Genomic DNA, 20,368 nt, shown 5'->3' on the forward strand with positions numbered 1-20,368 from the left:
ACTCTTGTGCTTGATGAATTTGACCGTGGCCCATCCGTCGTAGTCGTCGATGAAGGCCACCCAGTATCTCTCGCTGTTGATGCCCTTCGATAGCCTGCCGCCTCCTCCGAGGTCGACGTGGATGAGCTCTCCTGGCTTGGTTGAGCGCGGGATGGTCGGCATCGCGCGTCTTATCCTCTGGTGCGCTTTTCCTACTGCGCAGGGCTGGCATGGTCGTTTCGGGACCGTCAGGCCTTTGATATCGATGCCCTCGCATGTTTGGGCCGCTTGGGCGATGGTGCTTATGCCTGGGTGGCAGAGACGGCGGTGCTATGTCTCCACGTTTGGTCTTGACCGATCTAGCTTGGAGGTTAGCGATTCTTGTCGCTCTGCCTCGCTGATTGTGCGTGCTATGACTGTATCTCTGGGGTCTTGCGCGGTTATGGCTTCGGCAGCTATCGTGGATTCCGTAAGCATTTCCGTAGACATTTCCGTAGACGTATTTAGGACGTCCGTAGCGTCCTGCATAATCTCTTTGACGTTTAGGAGCCAGTGACGTCCTCGCCTGGTGCCAGTGGCTAGCAGTGTGCCATCTTCTATCCGTAGGGCGAGGTTTCTGCGGTCGAACGTGGCTTTGATGCCTCTGTTAGCCAATTTTGGGCCACTTATGAGGTTATAGTAGATCCCTGGCACGTACAGCACGTTATGTAGGCGCACTCGCCGTCCTTCGCGGCTGGCGTCGTGTAATACCATCTTGATGTCGCCGATAATGCAGTCGACATTCTTAGTAGCTAGAGCCATCCGGACCGTCCTGGTCACCTTCCTGGTGCTTCCAGGGGTAAAGAAATCGCTTGAGGACACTATGTGTTCGTCACAGGCTGTGTCCATGATCCACCGTAGCATATCCGGGATCTCTGATTCCGTCGACAGCGCGTAGCTTGGGGGATTGATGACCTCTGTGGCCATGGCATGGAAGCTATCTTTGCTTTGATCGTCTTGATTCAAAGTCTTACTGCCTGTGCTCTCGCTGCTTTTGCTTCCGCGAGGGCGTAGTGGGCGCTGGTCTGGGTGTTTCTTCCAGCATTGGTCGACATTATGGCCGCTCTTTCCGTAGTGCTCGCAGGCGCTGCGGCCGTTAGGGGGCCTGCGAGAGCGTCCTTTTCCGCTCTTCGTGCTCGTCGAGAAGACTAGAGATGGCTGTTTCTCTTTGGTCTCTGCGAGTAATAATTTTCGTGCGATCTTACGGAAATTGAATAGATCTTTGGTCTGTCTCTTTTCCTCGGCTTTCTCGAGGAAGTTCTGCTTCCAGTCCTTCTATCTAGGCGTGTCTAGGTTGGTAAGGAGGTGCCAGCATCGGTTGATCTCCCAATCGGTGTTCCGGGGGCGTCCTGTCTGCGCATATTCGCATGCTTGCTCGATCTTATGGACGTAATCTGCTACTCCAGAGCAGCGGCTGATAACCGTACGTCTGAGTGCGTCGAAACCGTCGCGCGTCGTCTGGATGTCTGAGACGGAGTGCTGAGAATTGATCTGCTTCCAGATGAAGCGTGGCCGTAGATAGTACTGCGCGAGGTCCTTGTTTATCTCCTTTGAGACAGTGCTTAGTAGGACTCTTCCAGCGCGGATATTGATGGATTCCCATTCGAATCGAAGGTCGTGGTCCTGCGGGGGTTCCTTGATGGTGCCGTCGAGGATGCTCATCAGGCTATCCTGTTCGAGGGCTGCGGAGATGTTTTCTCGCCATTGACGATAGGTGGGCGCGCCGGTGAGTCTCTCTACCCGTGCGTAGTCTCTACTGCGCTTGATAGCACGGAATGCGTGCTTAATGCGCTTCTTGCTATCCTTGGGGATGTCGGTGCCCAGGATAGGCGACCGGCTCTTTAGACGGCGTGCTGAGGATGTGCTGCGGGCACTGGAGGCCCTTGGAGGATCGTCATCCTCAGAGCCGTCTCTTTCTTCAGCATCGCTGTCGTTGCCGTCGTCTTCATCATCCTCGGAGGACGGGTCATCGTCGTCGGAGGGTCCGTTAGGCTGCTGTTGAGCGCTGTCCGGTGCATGCGGCTGCTTATAAGCCGTTTCGCGCGATATCTGCGCGCTTGGTCCATCGTCTTCGGGTTCCACGAGCGTTCTCAACGACGTCTGTGGAACTAGGTGTTGCGGAAATGCTCCAGCGACAGCGGTTGTGGCTGCAGCATTAGCCGTCTTAGCACGGGTCGATGATGGCATAATGCTATGCTATCTATACGACCGGGGGGCCTCTCAGAGGTGAGGTAAACCAGGCGGGTATCCGGTGTCTATGGTTCAGACAACCGGGCTCATAACCTGTTGAGAATTAGGGGGTAGATAATCAGACGAAAAGAAGATAGACAGGTAATTGATGGTAAATTCTGATTGTCTTTTCTACTCGTTCTCAGGGGGATATTTATATCCTACCCCTGAGAACTGTTTTCTAAGAGAAATGCATACAAAAATGTTCTCCTACACCGCTGCCCGGTGTCCATGGGGAAACCCCCTGAAAAGAAGCAAAGAAGGCGATATAGATGAGGAACCTGCATATACGGGTGCCCATTTCCAATAACCTCATGGGCCTAGCTGACCAATCAGCAGCCATCGGGGCAGAGAGATGCCGACCGATATTGGCGCCTTAGGATGAGGGCTCCAATTTCCAACAGCCTAATCCTTGATATCACCTATTATCGTAATCTCCTTTTCTAATTTATTAGGCTCTTTAGTATTACTTATTAGTTCTATCTCAATCTTATTATATTTCTTATCTTTCTCCTCTCTTGCTACTGTAATTTCGTCGCGAGTGAAGAATTCTTCGAGGCGCTTTATATCCTGCTTATCGGAAGTGGTAGTATATAAGATAAGAGAGATGAATAAATGTCTAAAGGTCCCTATGCGGCAGGGCTGTCCTCAAGACAAATATTCATAGAGAGAAATACTACCCTTCCGTAGAGATAGGCTACTACTGCAGCGTAGTAACTCATCCCTGGAAGATGAATAAAGATGAAGATAATAAGAGAGAATCTCTCTGATCTGCCCTTTATGAGAGAAAGGGTAGTGAGAGCAGAATTGAGATGAAAGCTCTTGTTTTATTCAGTCTGGAATCTGAGCCATATTTAGAATAACGTCTTCTCGACAGGATCTGGATTTGTGCCATTGCCTGATAAATCTCTCGTATCCGAGACGTTCAGCTGCTTCGCCGGCCGTATGGCTCGAAAGGAAGTACAGCAGATACGACGGCCATGACAATGTATAGCGCCGCACAGATATAGATCGGAACGGGGGTGTTTGTCTGTTTGGGGCATTGGTAAATGAACAACAACACGATTCAGAGCAAAGGATGCTGGGACTCACATTTGCGGCATCCGCTACCACTGCACTGATAATGCCCATAATTCGATTAAGTCCAATGGCAACTCCATTGCCAGTCCCTCGGTGGGAAGAAGGGAAAACCTGGTTGAGGATCATAAGCTTCAAAGCACGAGAATAAAATAGGATTTGGAATGCTCATACCTCTGGCGTGTACGCGTACAGCGTGCCATAGTAGATATTGAGGCAAAACGAGATTGCGGCCGTAAAGCCCAGGTTTTGGCTTGCAGTGCGCACCTGAGTGTAGCAGAAAAAGAAAACCATGGTCACCAAAGCACCAATAATCATAGTTCCCCTGCGACCCCAAAACCAGCGTGAGCGACACATGAGCCCCGCTAAAATAGGACCGAAAATACTGCAAGTGTTGTTGATGGCGTAGTCTCGCCATGTAATGTACTGGCTTGATTCCCCGACCTTTGCACCACGCGATTCGAGATAGGTGGGCAAAAACACGTTGTATAGGGGATATGCCAACCCAATCAGAAGCCAAGAAAACCAGACCAAGGAAGTTGATAGCCCCATTTTACGAGTCGCGTAAAGCCCTTTAAGGTGGAAACCTACTTCCTTCGGGGAGATCAACCGTTGTGTCAGTCCGGCCGCATCCGTCTTATGAGTCCTGGAGGGTCCACAGGTTTCCAGCCGCTCAAGGGTAAGGCTGCAAGGGCGGTTGTATCGGCTAGCAATGGATTGAAGAACACGAACCGCATCTGCATCTTTCCCTTCAGCAATAAGGAACTTGGGCGTCTCCTGGAGCCGGATGATGGTGATGCGCAAAATCGAGAGAACAAAGACAAATGCACCCGAAGCGTACCACACGTAGCGCCAGCCTTGGTTGTTAGCTCGGGTACACGTAGCAGCATCGTCACAGGAGAAATTGGGAAGGAAGGCCCAGGCAAAGAGACCAGCAATTAGTTGACCAAGACCTATGTCAGGAGAGCATTAGCAAGGGAACCAAGGCAAATCTATCAAGATGCGGTGCCTTACCCCACCAAGCTGCCATAAGTGTAAGTAGCCATTGGTTTTGGCTCGGTAAATATTCCAAAAAGACGGTGGTGTCGAGCACCAGGTTTCCCCCGGCACCGAATGCACTCAGACAAACAAATAGACCCAGGGTAATCCAGGATGGTGCAGCACCCGCAACAACGGTGAAAACTGCAGAGACAAAAAGAGAGACGTTGAAGGCAAAACGTCGTCCGATAACATCGGCAGAGAATCCCCAAAAAATGGCACCGATGAGCATGCCGACGTAAACAGCGATTGTCAGGCCAGTGGCATAACTAGGTCTAAACTCCTTTCGAGCTTGAGTAGAGATGATGGACTGAATGAGCAAAATAAGAGAGTCGACGGCGTATCCAAACCCGTTGAGGCAGAAGAGCTTCCAGTGGTGAGGGGTGAATCCGATCTCATCGATGGCCTAAAGCATTCAAGGATCATTAGTCAAGCTCAGTCCACGATCTACCAGAAGGACAAGCTTGTCCGATATGGAAATCGGATTTGAAACTCACGTCATTAACGAGGCCCATCTTAGCTGCCAACACGGCGTCCACGTTTTCTCCGCCCAGAAGGTCATTCTCTCCATGTTCAATCGAGCGCTCCTCGTCCAGTGAAGGGTCAATCGGCTTCTTGTCTTTGTCGGCGATATCGGGAGAGGCCAATGTCCCTGCGGACTGCTCAACGTCCATATCTTTTGTAGGCCACGTGCGATCTGTTCCAAGATTGATGTAGGGTCGACCTGGACAAGTATTGTACGAAATCGAAGAAGCACGAGCGCTGAAGCGGGGGAAAGAGGGGACTCGCGTTTGATTTATTTATCGTTGGAACAGTTAGCGAGCGAGTCTGTCTCGCGTCAAATTCCTCTCATTTCATTCGTGCGGTCCCCTTTACTTTTAGCATTTCACCCGCCATCCTCACGACGAAGCAGGCTAAGAAGACACCCTTCCCACGCCGACCGTTGATTGGATGCCAGGGGGGCCCGTGGCAGGACTGACTTCGGTAGCCCAACCAGAAAGCCGGAAATGGTGGGAATGGGCTTTTCGTGTCTAACCGTAAGGAGTAAGGATTGCTTTTCATTTTCCCGGGGGGTAGACAAATCAAGGGGGCCGATAAGAAGGGGCCGACGGCTGATTCGTGCGATTATCCTCGGAATTAGCTGCTCGGGCCTTCAGTGAGAGTTATGTGAGCTAGCTTGTAGTCACCGAAGTAGTAGTCATCATCAACTGTAAGAATTCCCAGGGCATTTTTTCCCCGGTTTTGCCGTGAATTACTTCAGTGGCCTGACATGAGCCCCAAATCGTGTCTTTACTCCGCCGGGTCTTTGATGATTACTTATCCGCAACTAGGGAGCTGTCTGTCAGCTCCGACTCGCGACCCTGTTCTTGCTCATAAGTCGGCCATTTTACATATGCAATGCTTCCACAAAACTTCCCACACGCGACATGTCCTACCATGCGAATACTGGGGTAGGTGTTCCCTTCAAGATAGATTCATACCGACGGTTCGTCAAAACCCCCGGCTCTATGCAACTGGGCATCCCTTTTCTTTTACAACGTTCTTATTGACTATCTTGACGGAAAGAGACCGAGTTCTATTTTGCGTATTTCTGGGATTAGCGCCGCGCCGTCTAAGTCCTTATCTGGTACTTTCTGCTCAGTACAAATGGCTTGATTCCCATCAAAAGATAATCTTGGAAGGGCAAGTGGCTGCCCAGGTGGTCGCTTGAACCCCACTGGGTTTCCTCGCCACCTTATCAGGACTCTACGAACTAGCGCTGATTACTCACATTACCAGCTGAAGTTGGAGGCTATTCACCCAACAGCAATCTTTGCCTTGCTGCCGTGGTTTTCTTGGCTCTCGCTTGGTCCTGGTTTCCATCCTACGTCGCGGGGAAATTTTCAGCAGAGTTCCCGATCATAGAACATCAGTGGTCTATGACCAGCGGCATGCGGATGCGTCTATTCATATGAAGTTATCACTGCTGGGGGTGATCGGGATTGAGGCCGATGCATATCATATGCCAGTGCCGTTACCAACCAGTCGAACAGGGGCATCGCGGGCCGATTCCCCTTTGATCCAGATATAGGTTTGGAAATCAATACCGCAACCTGATTGGAGACGTAGCACAAGGATCGTTCTTGCCGGTGACTCGCACGTTCTATCCGATTTAACAGCCAAACCTCGGGTCTTCTATCAAGGGGTTGAAAATTAGGAATGAGTGCCATCATTGTGCCCCTGCGCAGCTTACGGGAGTGGCACACTCCAGATCAATGTGGCTTGGAGCCATCCTCATGTTTGCTCGTAGATAAGCTATTAGCGATTAATGCATCGATCCCAGGAAGACAAACCCTACATGCGTCCTCGGTTTTCAAATTATCAAACATTGTTGCAGACATGACCATGCCGTTTTGCGACCGTGCAGTGCACATCGGCGTTGTTGCAGATTTGGACCATTGAGTCTGCCCAAGCCCGACGGAGCAGTATTCAAGCCAGCGGGGCCTCCGCCTGAGGGTTGTAGACAAACAAGCTCAACTGTTCTGAATCGATATGGATTCGAGCGATGCTGCTTGTTTTCGGATCAAGAGTAGTTATAAGCACTGCAGCAGCATCGATTAAGCATGTTCTCGGCAACCGCGGGTTTGCCAGTGCTAGCCCCTATCCAAGCGGGTCAAGATTCATTGGCTGCTGTGTTATGCGCATTGGAGCTTTATGCTTGCCGATCTGTGGCTAGCTATTTTCCATGCGACCGTAACATCTGTGCTCCGGATCAGATCGTAGGATAATCGGCTTGTACCGGATCAACTCAAACATCACCTATGAATCGTTGCACATAGAAACAATGTCGTCCGGCACATGGACCATGAGCTGAGTCACAATGTCTGGGAGCGGAACCCACTCCAGGTCGCCATGGACCGTTCGGAGAGGGTGACCACCATATAGCACACGGACGAAGAATTGATGTTCGTTGGTTTTCCTGTTTCAGTAAGCCACAAGTCTCATTCGAGGTGATAGAAAAGGTCGGATGCATGTACTAACCAGACTTCAAAGGCCATGTTGGATCCCATTCCTGGCCACCGGAGCCGCTGGATACCCATAGCCCCAAGCACTGGCCCCAAGTCGCCATCATGTACAAAGCTATGGGTGTAGACACGACCGAGTGTTCGTTGAGACGTAGATTTCAGACGCTCTGCAATTTCTTTCAGGAACAGCCCCTCCGTCAACTGAATGTATCGAGAGGCATTCTGGTTCTGACGCCACCAATAGTTCCATTCCCAGTCAGCTGCTCGAAAGACTTCGGCTTCATCTTCAGTGACGCAAGACAACGGGTCGGACCGACTGCAAGGTAATCGGTATCCATTACACAATCTCGCTTGAAAATTATCGGCAAAATGATCGAATGTAGACATCCATTCTGTCATGTTCGCGCGAAAAAGGCGCGCAAGTCGGGCGCGAAGAGGTCTGGTCACTTCCAGGTGTTCCTTCCACGCGTCTGTTGATTGGATCTTCGCAAGCAATTTCGAGCGAGCTTGACACGAGATTACTTGGTTGACTGTGTCTACGCCAGGCGGTTGCTGGTGTAGGGGCAACGGCTCGCGATGATTGGGCAAAAATCCCTCGCAGGACAGCCCCGGCAGAGCCTTGGGTTAGTGGCGAGCTACTCGATCGGAACCATACTTTTTGGGTGTCGGGGGAAGATGGTAAGAGCTTCATTGAGTCACCGTACACTGCCCAAAGGTCTCGTCCATGTTGATATCCATTCAAGATACCACCAAGAGTAAGCTGCGGATATTGGCAGGAGCCGTTGACGAAGTCTATTATAAAGGGGTTGGTGGGATCCGAGTACGTCTGGGCGTAGACCGCAAGTGCTTCAATTGAAGAAGGACTGCCAGCTGCTGGCTCGGCGTAAAGATAGGGATGAACATTGTCACAATTATAAGTTTGATCCTACACATGGGGTCAGGACTGCTGAATATTCATGGATTAATTGACCAACCTCGCCTCCCGGGAGGATGTTATATGCTGTACGACGCTGATGTCGTTGGATATACTCCACGTAGACCAATTGCGCCTCCACTGAGCGATTCTGCACTGGTAGTGGAGGCTGATAGCGATCTGGATGGGGATGAGGCATAGCGCAGTAATCATAAGCTGCAGACACCATTGATGCAGGTCCTTCGGCAGGAGCAGTGAATTTTTCGCTGAATGAAAGGCCTGCACCACCAGTGATGTACGATATTGAATCCAACGGCGGATAGAAGGTGTCCTCAGGGGCCACGGTGGAGCTTGCAGGGGTGATCAGGGACACCCCCATGGAAAACATCTTACTCGGGTCAAACAAAGACGTCCAAATGAGTGGAAATGTCATGGTTCCCAGATATGGATGCAGAGACATCGAAGTTGAATGTTCGTGGGGGCGCATCACCAACACGACGTTCAGGCAGCAAGGCAAACTAACACGTGCATCCACAGTTTCGCGTCTCTTCTTTTTGCCTTCCCAATTTTGCGAATACGCCCTTAACTTCCATGTCCGATCATACATAGTATACCATTGCTTGATTAGCATACTCTGGTATCGCTAACTTGCACATTACTTCTAACCGAAGTTGGCTGTGCCGTGCACAAGAACGCGGCACCTTTGTTCTACGCCTAGACGCCGAGGCAATGAAGCACGCCGAAGGCGTCCTTAGCGCAAAATACGAAGAGCGCAGACCATAGATAGACCGACCCTCGCCTCACTTCATTGGCCTGCCGGCAATGCTATTCCCTGACCTATGCTCTTAGGGCGATAGACTTTCCATTAACGAGCTTATGGTATGAACGAATTGTTTTTTCTCTCTTCTGTTCGCTTCGGAATTGGGTACTAAAGGATCCGTTGTATTTTCTTGATTCTTTTCTCCATTAAATACCAAGCAACGTTGTGTAGATTCGATTCACACTCATCTTTACTCATCCATTTTAATGTTATTGCTATTTGCTAGCGACGCTGAGCAGGCTAAGCATTCCAATGCCTCGCTGGTACTTAGACGAAACCCCATGGTGGGAGATTCATTTATACTTGTTGACGAAATCCGCAAGTGCCTTATTGACCTCCGTGGGGTGGGAGGAACCGAGGAAATGAGCGCCCCCTTCTATCGGCACCAAGCGTGCATCCGGTGAATGAGTAAAGAGTTGAATTTCTTCCATGGCATTGGCCACGGAGAACACGGCATCCTCAGTCCCCTGTAGCCGGTTAGCTGTGCCCCGGGGGAAGAGATGGTCAGACAGGAACGTACATGTAGCCACAGCACTGGACAACGGATATCGGAAACCCGCAGATGCAGTCCGCCTCGTTCAGCCAGGTTGATCCCCGCCATGCGAATTCGTCGACGTCCATCGTCACCGCGATAATTATCCTTCATGGTCTTCCGCCAGAAGTCGCGTTTCTCGGTTGAACAGTCGTTGAAGCCAACATCAATAAGTGCGTCGCAATATGCGGTGTCGGGCTCAAAGTCCGGGGTTGCTATGTCGCTCGTCCACTGGTTCACGAAGCCAGTCACGATTGCCGGGCCATCCCAGCACTGCAGCTGTCGGCTACGCTCCGATTCGCAGTCCATGGATGTACCGAGAGGAATGATTCCAATGATCTGAAATGATTAGCTGTGCGCCTAGAAAACCGTCAACCGCATGGTACCTTTTCTGGCTGCAGAAGCGCCATCTGCACGGTGATCCACCCGCCCTGGCTTGTTCCCAGAACAAATGCGCGATCGATTCCCAGGGCGTCCAAAACCTGCAGGTTCATCTCTGCCGTATCCCAGTAAGTCCAGTGTTCACGAGCTGTCCGTGTCTGGCCGTGACCTAGCATCTCAATAGCCACTAGGTTCATTTGGCCGGCCAGGTCGGAGTCCTCAAACTGCTCCCGATACAACTCGGAGGAAGTGGTAAATGCATTCACCAGCACCACCGTGGGCTTACTGCGATCGTACTCCCAGGGCATCTGGTAGGCGGCATCGATGCCTCCCAAATGGGGGACTCTAATGGTCTTGGTATTGGGCATTGTGAGCCTTTGCAATTTCAAGTACTACGTCTTGTCCCTCGTCAATCGCGCTTTCGGTCCGATATTTATATTCCCCTGCCTCTTGGCTAGTCCCCACGAAGTTCCGCGGAGTTAGGGTCGGAGGAGCGGCGCCAACACTTGCCAAGTGCGGGGCAATGGGCCATAACAAAACGCGGACTGTCGGGGAAATAAGAACCGCATGCAACGCCCCTGCTATGTATTGGCTGTCCTCGAGGTTCAACGTGGTTTTACCTTAGATGCCTTCAGCCAGTTGGACCACTGGGCCGGTGAACCGTCTTTTCCCGCCGAACAGATAGTAATACACTGCACCGATTACGACCCAGCCCATGGTGACCACTACGCAGTAATTCATATTATCTGCTGTCACCGGCTCCACGGTCGGAAATGTGCTAAACACCATCGCCAGTACCAACCAAAACATGGCGAGTGCATTAACCGCGGTTCCCCACCGTGAACCCAAGTTGAACACGCCGGTTCCCATTTCGCGCATGGTAGAGGCGGATGACCGTCGACCATAGATGAACATAAACAGGATGGGCGAGAAATAAGAGGCATACATGCCAAGGATAGCCATGGAGAGCACGGCATTGAATGCCGTTGTGCTGCCCAGGTATATTAAGCCCAACAGCATCTGCAGAAATGTTACAACCAGCACCATTCGCACGGGTACTCTCAGCGTCGGATTGACCACCGAGAAAAATGTCGAGCTTGGTAAGCCACGGTCGCGTGCAAATGCCCATGCTGTACGACTGGTCGAAGTCGTGCCAGCGGCGTTGGCCGCCATAGCGATCAAGGTAATACATAGCGCCAGGATTGATGCCACTGCCTGCGAGCCGGTGACGTTCAGGAAGAGCTGCATGAAAGGGAATCCGATCTTGGACTCCAGAAGGCTCCCCAGGTCTCCCAGCGCAAAAAGCAGGACGATCGCATATACCAGGCCGGTGATTCCGTTGATGGCAACACTCCCCACCATGGCGAGGGGGACATTTCGTGATGGCTTGGGAAGCTCTTCACTTAAATGACAGGCGGCATCGTATCTGGTGTATCTGGTTAGCTATACGATCTCACGAGCCGGTGGGGGGTCTCATACCCAAGAAAGGGGTATACGGTGCTCAATAGCCCAACGAGCCAGGATACCCCGTCATTGTCCCAGCCACTGGTGTTCGAGAACTCCGTGAAGACATAGGCTGCAGAATGCTTAGATGACATGGCTCCTAGTACGCACACGACCGCAATGAATGCCACCACATGAAGGATTCCTGTTTCACTCAGCCATCGCACGCGCATGTTTGAACAGATGACAGGCTTACCAGCTGCAGTGTTGGTATGCGGCAGGATCTTGGATCCGAATATGTTGACTGCGGTCGAATATGCTAGGACCAACCAATAGAAGAGCATCCCCTGCCATCGCATTGGAACATAAGTATCGAGGTGGTTGAGAGTGATGAGGGCTTGCAGCTGCAACCCGGCGGCGAAGGCAGCAGACGCAGTGAATACGATCTGACCTCCGATGGAGATCCAGCCGGTGAACCAAGCCGCTGTGGCCTGATAAGATTCAGGCGTGAGACAATAGACCCAATGATATTGGCCTGGAGAATGTCAGTGTAGGTGGTCGGAAAAGGAGGCAAACCCAGCTTCAAATGTTTTCATACCTCCTGCCGTTGGATACATTGAAGCAATCTCGCCCAGTGAGAGAACGACGAAAATTGTGCCGACCAAGGCAATGATACTAGGTTCAAAGAGCCAGTCAACATCCGTCCTCCAGGACGTGCAAGGCTGACATTCGTACTCACTAATTGTAAAACAGACAGGGTGCTCCACCGTTGGTCAGAGCAGTGGACACTACCGAGGAGAGAGCCTCCCAGGTGGCCATCAATGAGATCTGAAGGCATACTATGGACCACAAGGAAAACTCTCGACGAAGCTCTTGCACATGGCCGAGAGCAGCCAGCTGTTCCTCATCGCTGACGGGCTTCTCTGGGGCGGCTGCCTTGATGTCTGGCTCTAAGAATGTGTTCATTGGTGCTCACAACTCGACACAGGTGTATATGATTTATTTTCAGAGGTTCAAATCCCGAGAATCCACGAAATTTGACAGCCGCTCTTATATAGCCCAAAGTGGTGGGCCATACGGCTGTCTACTTCTCTAGCACGGTAAAAGGCCGCACTTCTTCACTGCATACCCGGAATAGGAGCGCCCGTTGACCCCAATCCCGCAGGGGCTTCTTTCTTCGCCAAAGTAAGCTCGTTCCGTGGCTCGACAGGATCACTCACTGGCCCTTGGTCTCTGAGGGGCATCATCCTTCCCCGCATTCTATCGCGGAAATCGTTCCGGAAAGGCGCGATAGACATTTTCTTATCATTTTTTAAGTTGACATCGAAGATGTTCTACAATCTTTATGACAGACACAAGATATCTAGGCATTTCACATTATTGTTAGTTATTACGGAGACACCAAACCGGGAAGATAAGATTGGGATATGGATAAAGGTTCGGTTTGGCTTGGTAATATCTAAAAAATAAAAAAAATAAAAACAAAAAGGGACACGGGTGGAGTTTAGGTGGACCCACAACGATTCTCGGAATTCGGAACGGAAGGTTTAGAAACCGAGCACTTGAAAGTGCATGTTATTTAAAATAACTTCGTCTCCAGCTCCAACATCTCACGCCTCACATCTACGCAATATGGCGCACCCACTCGCTATCCTCTCCGCAGCGGAGACCAATCTGGCCCGCGACGTCGTCAAGGACGCTCACCCCAATACCGTTATTGACTTCCGAGAGATCTTTCTGCAGGAGCCGCCCAAAGCGCAGCTCGTCCAGTTCCTAGATCTCGAGCATGCCGGTCGCTTGAGCCCAACGACTCCCCGGCCACCACGTCTGGCGCTGTGCCAGTATGATGTGATTGGCGCTGACCGTATCCCCCAGTTTCATGAATCTGTGGTGGACGTGGTCTCTCGGACACGAGTCAACCACACGATTGTGGGCAAGCAGCATCACGCCAGCCTGACACTGTAAGAGCGCTCGCCGTATAACACGGCCATGTATCTAACGATTTTCAACAGAAACGAGTTCGACGTTCTGGTGGATCGCTGCATGAATTCCCCGTTGTTCCAGCAGGTTCTCGCAGAGTTTCAGCTGCCAGAAGGGTTCGAGGTTGTTATTGAGCCGTGGCCATATGGCGGTCTCGACCATACCGATGAGAACCGACGATACTTCCAGGGCCTTTGCTTTGCTCGGGATAAGCGTTCGGGCAATGCGGATTCAAATTTCTACTCATTTCCTCTGCCGGTGATCCCGGTGATGGACGCGCACACACAGGAGATAATTCGCGTTGACCGGCCTGCGACAGGCGGTAAAGGCGATGGACTGCTGGAACAGACCTTCAATCGGGATATCATCGGACACTGCAAGCCGTCCGAGTACGTGCCAGAACTCCTCCCCGAAGGAACTCGCAAGGACCTCAAGCCGTTGAACGTTGTGCAGCCAGAGGGCCCGTCCTTCCGTGTCACCAACGAGTCCCTTGTAGAGTGGCAAAAGTGGCGATTCCGGGTGGCATTCAACCCTCGTGAAGGCGCTACCATCCATGATGTTTGGTATGATGGTCGCAGCGTCATGCATCGTCTGGCGATCAGTGAAATGGTATGTCTTTATATGTCTGGACATGAGCCGCCCAAGTTCAAACTAACGCATATTACGTAGACCGTCCCCTATGCCGATCCGCGACCGCCGTTCCACCGTAAACAGGCCTTTGACTTCGGAGATGGCGGCGGCGGTAACATGGCCAATAATCTCTCATTGGGTTGCGACTGTCTAGGTGTCATCAAATATTTCGATGCCGTTATTACCCAGGCCGATGGCACTGCCCAGCCTCTGCCGAACGCCATCTGTCTTCACGAACAGGATAACGGCATCGGTTGGAAGCACTCCAACTGGCGTACTGGCCGTGCAGTTGTCACACGCAACCGTGAGTTGGTTATCCAATTCATCATCACCTTGGCCAATTACGAGTACATCTTTGCGTACAAGTTCGATCAATCCGGCGGCATCACAGTGGAGTCCCGCGCGACTGGTATTCTAAACGTTGTGAACATTGATGCTGGCAAGGTCAGCGAATACGGCAACGTCGTGAGTGGTGGTGTCCTGGCACAGAACCACCAGCACATTTTCTGCATCCGCATCGATCCTGCGATTGACGGGCAGAACAATTCCGTTGTGGTGGAAGAGTCCCATCCCGTCCCTATGAATGCCGTCACCAACCCCAATGGGAACTTCTATCAGGTCACAAAGAAGACCGTCGAGCGTGCCTCTTGGGTCGATGCGGCGCCGCAATACAATCGCACCATCAAAATGGTCAACCCACACAAGAGGAACCCCGTCAGCGGAAATCCCGTCGGGTACAAATTCATCCCGCTCCCGACTCAAACGCTACTGGCAGACCCGGAGTCGGTCCAAGCACGGCGGGCTCAATTTGCCCAGCATCATGTCTGGGTAACCAAGCACTGCGACGGTGAGCTATACGCCGGAGGACGGTATACTCTGCAGAGCCAGCACGAGGTCGAAGGTGTAGCCGACGCCGTTCGTCGAGGCGACGCCGTCACAGATACCGATGTGGTGGTCTGGAGCACATTTGGCATCACCCACAATCCTAGGGTAGAAGACTGGCCTGTTATGCCAGTGGAGATCTTCCAGCTGATGATTCGCCCTGCGGATTTCTTCGTCGCCAACCCTTCGCTCGATGTTCCGTCCAACAAGAATGGATCGTCACGACTGGCGGACTCGGAATGTTGCCACAAGGCACATATTTAGATGCGGGTAATTTTGAGAGGCTTAAGCAATTGCATGCCGGTGAAATGACCGTGATGATGCAGCCTTGGAGTTCTTCCAGCGAAGTTCTGCCAGCTAGCGAGAAGTGAGGCAATCGGTTCGATTCAAGTTGTCTAATGGCTCCGTAGTATGTATCTTGAATTTGCGGATTCCAAGATATAAAAAAAAATTGTACTCAACAGCTCTCGCGCAATTTCCCATCTCGAGTAGCTGCACACCGTAAGAATCGTGAGAAATCAGTGAAGTGAATGAAGTGGGTGGAGAAAAGTCGCGATTAATCACGCTTATCGCTTATCTGCGTCGGAAGGCTGTTTCCGCTCGCCCTCATTCTTTCTACACTGTCTTCAAGACACTTCGACCTTCGTATCTCGAGCTCCGCCGGTATTGCACCTGAAGTATGATTTCTGACTCTGCCAGGCCGGACGACGATTCATCTGCTCAGCCGCCACGCAAACGGGGGAGATACACGCAGGTCGCCTGGTATGTCTGATTTTGGGTTCTCCGTTGACTCTTGAACCTGACTTATATTAACTGGCCCTAGCAACGAATGCAAACGCCGCAAGCTAAAATGTAGCGGGGGACAGACGTGCATGAGATGCACGCGAGACCAAATCGCCTGTATCTACCCCGTTTCTCGCCCAGCTGGGTCAACGCGAGGGGCCGAAGTCAAGGATGATCGGTGCGTGGTGTCCGTCCCCTGGATGACCAGAATGTCACTTCCCCGCAGTCGTTCGCCAGTTGTATCCCTCGTGACTAATTGTTATCTCAGGGTGAATGCGCAGTTACAAAGTGTGGATCTTCAGCTCGAGACTCTGAGGGAAGGAATGCGATCCCTTTCCGCGCGTCTGTTTGAACTCGAATCGGCTGGCCCTGCTCCGTCGTCAAGACTTTCCGCGAGCGGACTACCCGGGTCCCTTCATCGGATTCTGAATCCTCCCAAGTCCCCTACTTATGTTGGCCCCACAAGTGCCGAATTTGGACTGAATCGGCGATCCAGGCCTTTGTCCCAAGCGCAGAGCCATGACGCCCATGCGGGTGATGAGGATGGCGAGGACCTTGACTTATCGACCGCCGCTCACAGCCCTGCACCTTTGGACCGGAATGAGGCGCTGGATGGTGGGGATTCATTGAGCGGTCTCGGGCTGCAGGAGACCTTGCGCTTGGTGCAGGTTTATGAGGATACTGTTGGCATTATGTACCCCTGTGTTGATTTGGCCAGTGTGCGTGCATACGCGGTCGAGTTTTATCATTCTCAAGCTCCCACGTCTGTCAACGCATCGGATCAACCATGGCCAGACTCGGATCAGGATTGGTTCCATGCGCGCGACATCCAAGTATTGAAGGTTCTTCTAGCTACTGCGCTTCTGGTCGAGTCTCATGGACGGAGTGAGCGCGCGGCCCAACTGGCTGATAGTGTTGAAGACCGGTTTGCTAGTCGGTTGAAAATTGCCGAGGTGGACATGAAGGAGATTCTCATTCTGACTTTATTGGTATGTGTATCCTTCATTCTCTCCTGGGTCACCGTTCGCTTATACGATTGCATTTGCTACAGTCGATCTTTCACTCCTACCGTGATGATGAGGTCATATCATGGCGGCTGACTGGCATGGCAGCCCGTGGTAGCATGGAACTAGGCCTGCACTGCCAAGAGACATGGCAGAAAGCCGGAGGCGTGTTTCCCGGTGCATTGGAATGGATGTGGGCCAGTCGGCTCTTTTGGTGCATTTATGTGCTGGACAGGAAATGGTCATTTGGAACAGGCTTACCTTTTGCCATCCAGGACTCGGACATGGACACCAACTTGCCTGAGCCCGGACACTCGACACCCTATCTGACCTGCATGATCTCCTATGCCCGTCTCAGCACCAAAATCTGGGGCCTGGTCGTTAGCTGGCAGAATCGGTCGCGCGAAGCTATTTCAGAAGGATGTGCCTATCTGGATGCGCAAGTCCAGGAATGGGTGCGGTCCATCCCACGCGAATTGCGTTTCGATCCGTACTGGCGATCTCCGGCAGGATCGGAACAAACTGATCGTGCAATGATGCTTCAGGTGCTTCTGGCTCTCCAGGCAAACCAGCTTCGCATCCTCGTCTATCGGCAGAATTTGCTCACCAGTGAGCGTATCGCAGATGATGTCGCCGGCGCCTCTACAGCCGTGGAGACGGCGAAGAGCACGATTCATATGCTAGGCTACTTCAGCCGTCTCTCGGACATTTACTTCCAACGGCCTGAGCCCTTCAATTACTTCCTGATATCGGCCCTTGCCGCCCTATTTCTGGCCGTATTGCATGCCCCGGCGCGCTTTAGCCAGACTTGTCGGCCTGAATTCTACACTGCGGTCGATATGGTGCGCCGCTCAGCGACTCGCGCCCGCTCCTCTCGTCGTTTGCAGAAGATCATTCGTAGTCTCAAGCGAATTCAGCTGAATGTGCGATGGCAGAGCCATCAAGGCCGAAGATCACCCTTTGATAACAGTCGCGCTTCACATGCGGCGATTGACCCTCATGCGGCCTCCGGCGCCCGTCCTCAAGCCTCTTCTCAACCCAAACCCATCGCATCACGTAGTATATTGGACTCTTCGCCATTCTCATCAGCTGTGGAATCGCCGTCCACTCAGTATGTCCCCAGCCTCTATCAAACATCCGACATCCCCACTCCTCAGCCATCCCTTGGGACATTCTGGCCACCCTCCCCCGGTACAGCTGGTGAACGGGATTCTAATGGCTGTGAGGATCTCAGTAGTTTCTTCGAGATTGCAGGTGGGCTATACTTTGATTCTCAAGCCGGCACCAATTTTGCGACCGGGATGGAGATGGGGATGTCTCACTCTGACGGCGGCCGGGGACCTAGTGCTCTAGATGCGATTCAGGCTGAAGATGAGGCGTTGACCCGAGTCATGGCTGGTTTATTGTGACAGATTCCTCATCTGACGTTGCCGGCGCTTCCGTACATAGCCATGCCAGCATTGGTTACAAATTCTCAAGGAACCAGCACCTGCGTCGATCTGCATATTACTCGACTGCAGAAATTCTCCGCGGCTTCAACACAGCGGAAGGTTATCCACCCGAATCTGTCCTATCCCACGCTCACGTTTTCACGAATCGTCCTTTGGCCGCCGAGACGGGTTTCGTAGATAAGCACTTTATAATTCTCCACCAAAAGTCCGCTCTTTCCTATCAAGGATTTTGTTACGCCTCGTCTTTAAGCTTTTCGTCTCCCGGCAATACTTTCTCAGCTGAAATCAGAGGCCCTTTTCTCGGCTCTGGTACAGGTATATGTGCAAACCCCGGTAGCTGCTCAGGGGCCTGTAATGTTCATAAACCCATATTCGATCCAAAAGTCGTCGGGTGGCCTTCACTTTCGATTCTCTACGGACAACAAGATTTCTGACGCATCCTCTGTAAAGGGACCATGGACAACCGTTGGGTCTACGAGGTAAAACAGAGGAGAGATCATTTCTGGAGTTATGACCTCTTTATAGACAATTTGGGTCTGTGCTCGGAAATACCCATAGGTCTTAGGCTTAAGTCCATGAACTTTGTTTTGTTTTCAGGAAATCGGCGACTTCCGCAATGCGGGCCAACTTCGCCGTAAGCAACCCGCCCCCTCGCCTTTTCGTAGTTGCAACCTCGCAACACCACTTGGACCGATGATTGTTGAGGTAGAGAAATGGCAACAACTCAGGAGAATAGAAACTCAGCCAATGGACCTGTGAAATACAATGTCGGCTGGCGACGAGTGGTCCGCAATTTCAGTCCCTCGTATGTGGCTCTCCCTTCAGGACGTGTTGAGCTTTCCGCTAAGATGTACACCGCAGATGGTTCGCTGTAACTATGGGCACCGGGATCGTCTCGGTCTTGATGAACTTGATCCCCTTTCATACGCCAGTTCTGCACTATCTATCAATCGTCTTCTTCGTGCTAAACGTCGCCATCTTTGCACTAGCCTCGGTCACGTCGATTCTGCGATACACATTATATCCCGAGATCTGGCGGGTCATGATCCAGGATCCAACAAATTCGTTGTTTCTGGCAACAGTACCCATGGGCTTCGCGACACTCATCGATATGTGGGTCTTGGTCTGTGTTCCGCGCTGGGGAGAATGGGCCGCGTCCTTTGCGTGGGCTTTGTGGATGGTGGACGTGGTAGCCGCTGCCTCGGTGACCCTTTCCCTCTCTTTCATTCTGTTCGTCAAATTCAATTCCTCAGCACGCGAGAGCTATACTGACTAGCTCGTCACAGAATTTCTCAACGCTACATTACCTCCCTGGACCGGATTACTGCCCTGCAATTATTGCCCATTGCCGCGACGATTGTGGCGGCGGGTGCAGGTGCCGAGGTAGCTAGCATCCTGCCCAACAAACAACATGCATTGGGCACGCTTCTTGTATCCTTCATCCTCTGGGGTATGGGTACCCCTCTGGCAATAGTCGTGCTGGTGATGTACTATCAGCGACTGGCAGTCCACAAATTGCCTCCGCGAGAGACTATTGTCAGCTGTTTTCTGCCACTTGGGCCCCTGGGGTTTGGCGGCTTCGGGTAGGATGCGTAGTTGATTAATTCTTTTACGAGGCAATACTGACCATCTACAGCATCGTCTATATTGGAAAGGTCGCTCGAGATCTTCTACAGGGTTCCGACATCCTCGATCCCATTGCAGGTCAGATGGCCTATGTTCTGGGCGTATTCATCTCACTACTTATGTGGAGTTTTGGCTTGATCTGGCTTGTTTTCGCACTCGCGACCGTTCTGTATAGTTCTCCCTTTCCTTTCAATATGGGCTGGTGGGGGTTTACCTTTCCGCTCGGTGTTTACGCCGCCAACACTATCGAGTTGGGAGTCGAATTAAATCTTATGTTCTTCAAGGTCTTTGGAACGGTAAGCTCAAATGTCCCGCAATTGATATCTTAGCGACTGACGGCGTAGTCAGGTCTTAAGTGCCGCTGTTCTGCTGCTATGGGCACTGGTCGTTTCGCGAACGGCGATGGGGGCATGGCATGGCAACCTGTTCTTTGCGCCATGTCTGCAGAACTTGACTCTAAAGGAGGATGAGAACAATCCAGAAAGCGATCGGCTTCGAGCATAGGGATGAGTTAACGGCCTTGGCCGTCGTGAGAGTGCCCTTCCGACCGCCCAAA

At 51.9% G+C, this 20,368-nt stretch overlaps 8 protein-coding genes across 8 annotated transcripts; 3 read left to right on the forward strand and 5 right to left on the reverse strand.

Moving 5' to 3' along the window:
* Positions 1 to 1,293: 1,293 nt before the first annotated feature.
* N7498_006851 (uncharacterized protein) lies at positions 1,294 to 2,205 on the reverse strand (the record flags this gene model as incomplete). The annotated part of the gene is made up of 1 exon (XM_058453913.1): positions 1,294 to 2,205. One exon carries the CDS (start codon positions 2,203 to 2,205, stop codon positions 1,294 to 1,296), a length of 912 nt encoding a protein of 303 aa, XP_058306162.1.
* Positions 2,206 to 3,172: 967 nt separating this feature from the next.
* On the reverse strand, positions 3,173 to 5,036 carry N7498_006852 (MFS transporter; the record flags this gene model as incomplete). Its single annotated transcript, XM_058453914.1, has 5 exons — positions 3,173 to 3,277; positions 3,340 to 3,438; positions 3,499 to 4,277; positions 4,339 to 4,768; positions 4,860 to 5,036. The coding sequence occupies 5 exons, from the start codon at positions 5,034 to 5,036 to the stop codon at positions 3,173 to 3,175; spliced, it is 1,590 nt and encodes a 529-aa protein (XP_058306163.1).
* Positions 5,037 to 7,161: 2,125 nt separating this feature from the next.
* On the reverse strand, positions 7,162 to 8,668 carry N7498_006853 (histidine acid phosphatase; the record flags this gene model as incomplete). The annotated part of the gene is made up of 4 exons (XM_058453915.1): positions 7,162 to 7,321; positions 7,384 to 7,985; positions 8,023 to 8,292; positions 8,342 to 8,668. The coding sequence occupies 4 exons, from the start codon at positions 8,666 to 8,668 to the stop codon at positions 7,162 to 7,164; spliced, it is 1,359 nt and encodes a 452-aa protein (XP_058306164.1).
* A 725-nt stretch (positions 8,669 to 9,393) lies between these two features.
* N7498_006854 (alpha/beta fold hydrolase) lies at positions 9,394 to 10,582 on the reverse strand (the record flags this gene model as incomplete). The annotated part of the gene is made up of 4 exons (XM_058453916.1): positions 9,394 to 9,567; positions 9,621 to 9,971; positions 10,019 to 10,388; positions 10,578 to 10,582. 4 exons carry the CDS (start codon positions 10,580 to 10,582, stop codon positions 9,394 to 9,396), a joined length of 900 nt encoding a protein of 299 aa, XP_058306165.1.
* Positions 10,583 to 10,634: 52 nt separating this feature from the next.
* Positions 10,635 to 12,422, reverse strand: N7498_006855 (Amino acid/polyamine transporter I; the record flags this gene model as incomplete). Its single annotated transcript, XM_058453917.1, has 4 exons — positions 10,635 to 11,439; positions 11,493 to 11,991; positions 12,055 to 12,131; positions 12,196 to 12,422. 4 exons carry the CDS (start codon positions 12,420 to 12,422, stop codon positions 10,635 to 10,637), a joined length of 1,608 nt encoding a protein of 535 aa, XP_058306166.1.
* Positions 12,423 to 13,088: 666 nt separating this feature from the next.
* On the forward strand, positions 13,089 to 15,212 carry N7498_006856 (putative copper amine oxidase; the record flags this gene model as incomplete). Its single annotated transcript, XM_058453918.1, has 3 exons — positions 13,089 to 13,417; positions 13,469 to 14,045; positions 14,106 to 15,212. 3 exons carry the CDS (start codon positions 13,089 to 13,091, stop codon positions 15,210 to 15,212), a joined length of 2,013 nt encoding a protein of 670 aa, XP_058306167.1.
* A 728-nt stretch (positions 15,213 to 15,940) lies between these two features.
* Positions 15,941 to 18,144, forward strand: N7498_006857 (transcription factor domain-containing protein; the record flags this gene model as incomplete). The annotated part of the gene is made up of 2 exons (XM_058453919.1): positions 15,941 to 16,720; positions 16,783 to 18,144. The coding sequence occupies 2 exons, from the start codon at positions 15,941 to 15,943 to the stop codon at positions 18,142 to 18,144; spliced, it is 2,142 nt and encodes a 713-aa protein (XP_058306168.1).
* A 919-nt stretch (positions 18,145 to 19,063) lies between these two features.
* On the forward strand, positions 19,064 to 20,316 carry N7498_006858 (TDT family transporter; the record flags this gene model as incomplete). Its single annotated transcript, XM_058453920.1, has 4 exons — positions 19,064 to 19,416; positions 19,473 to 19,769; positions 19,823 to 20,108; positions 20,161 to 20,316. The coding sequence occupies 4 exons, from the start codon at positions 19,064 to 19,066 to the stop codon at positions 20,314 to 20,316; spliced, it is 1,092 nt and encodes a 363-aa protein (XP_058306169.1).
* Between the last annotated feature and the right edge of the window lie 52 nt (positions 20,317 to 20,368).

Source organism: Penicillium cinerascens (genome assembly GCF_028974065.1).
Source record: "Penicillium cinerascens strain IBT 15544 chromosome Unknown contig_9_segment0_segment0, whole genome shotgun sequence".
Lineage (NCBI taxonomy): Eukaryota > Fungi > Ascomycota > Eurotiomycetes > Eurotiales > Aspergillaceae > Penicillium > Penicillium cinerascens.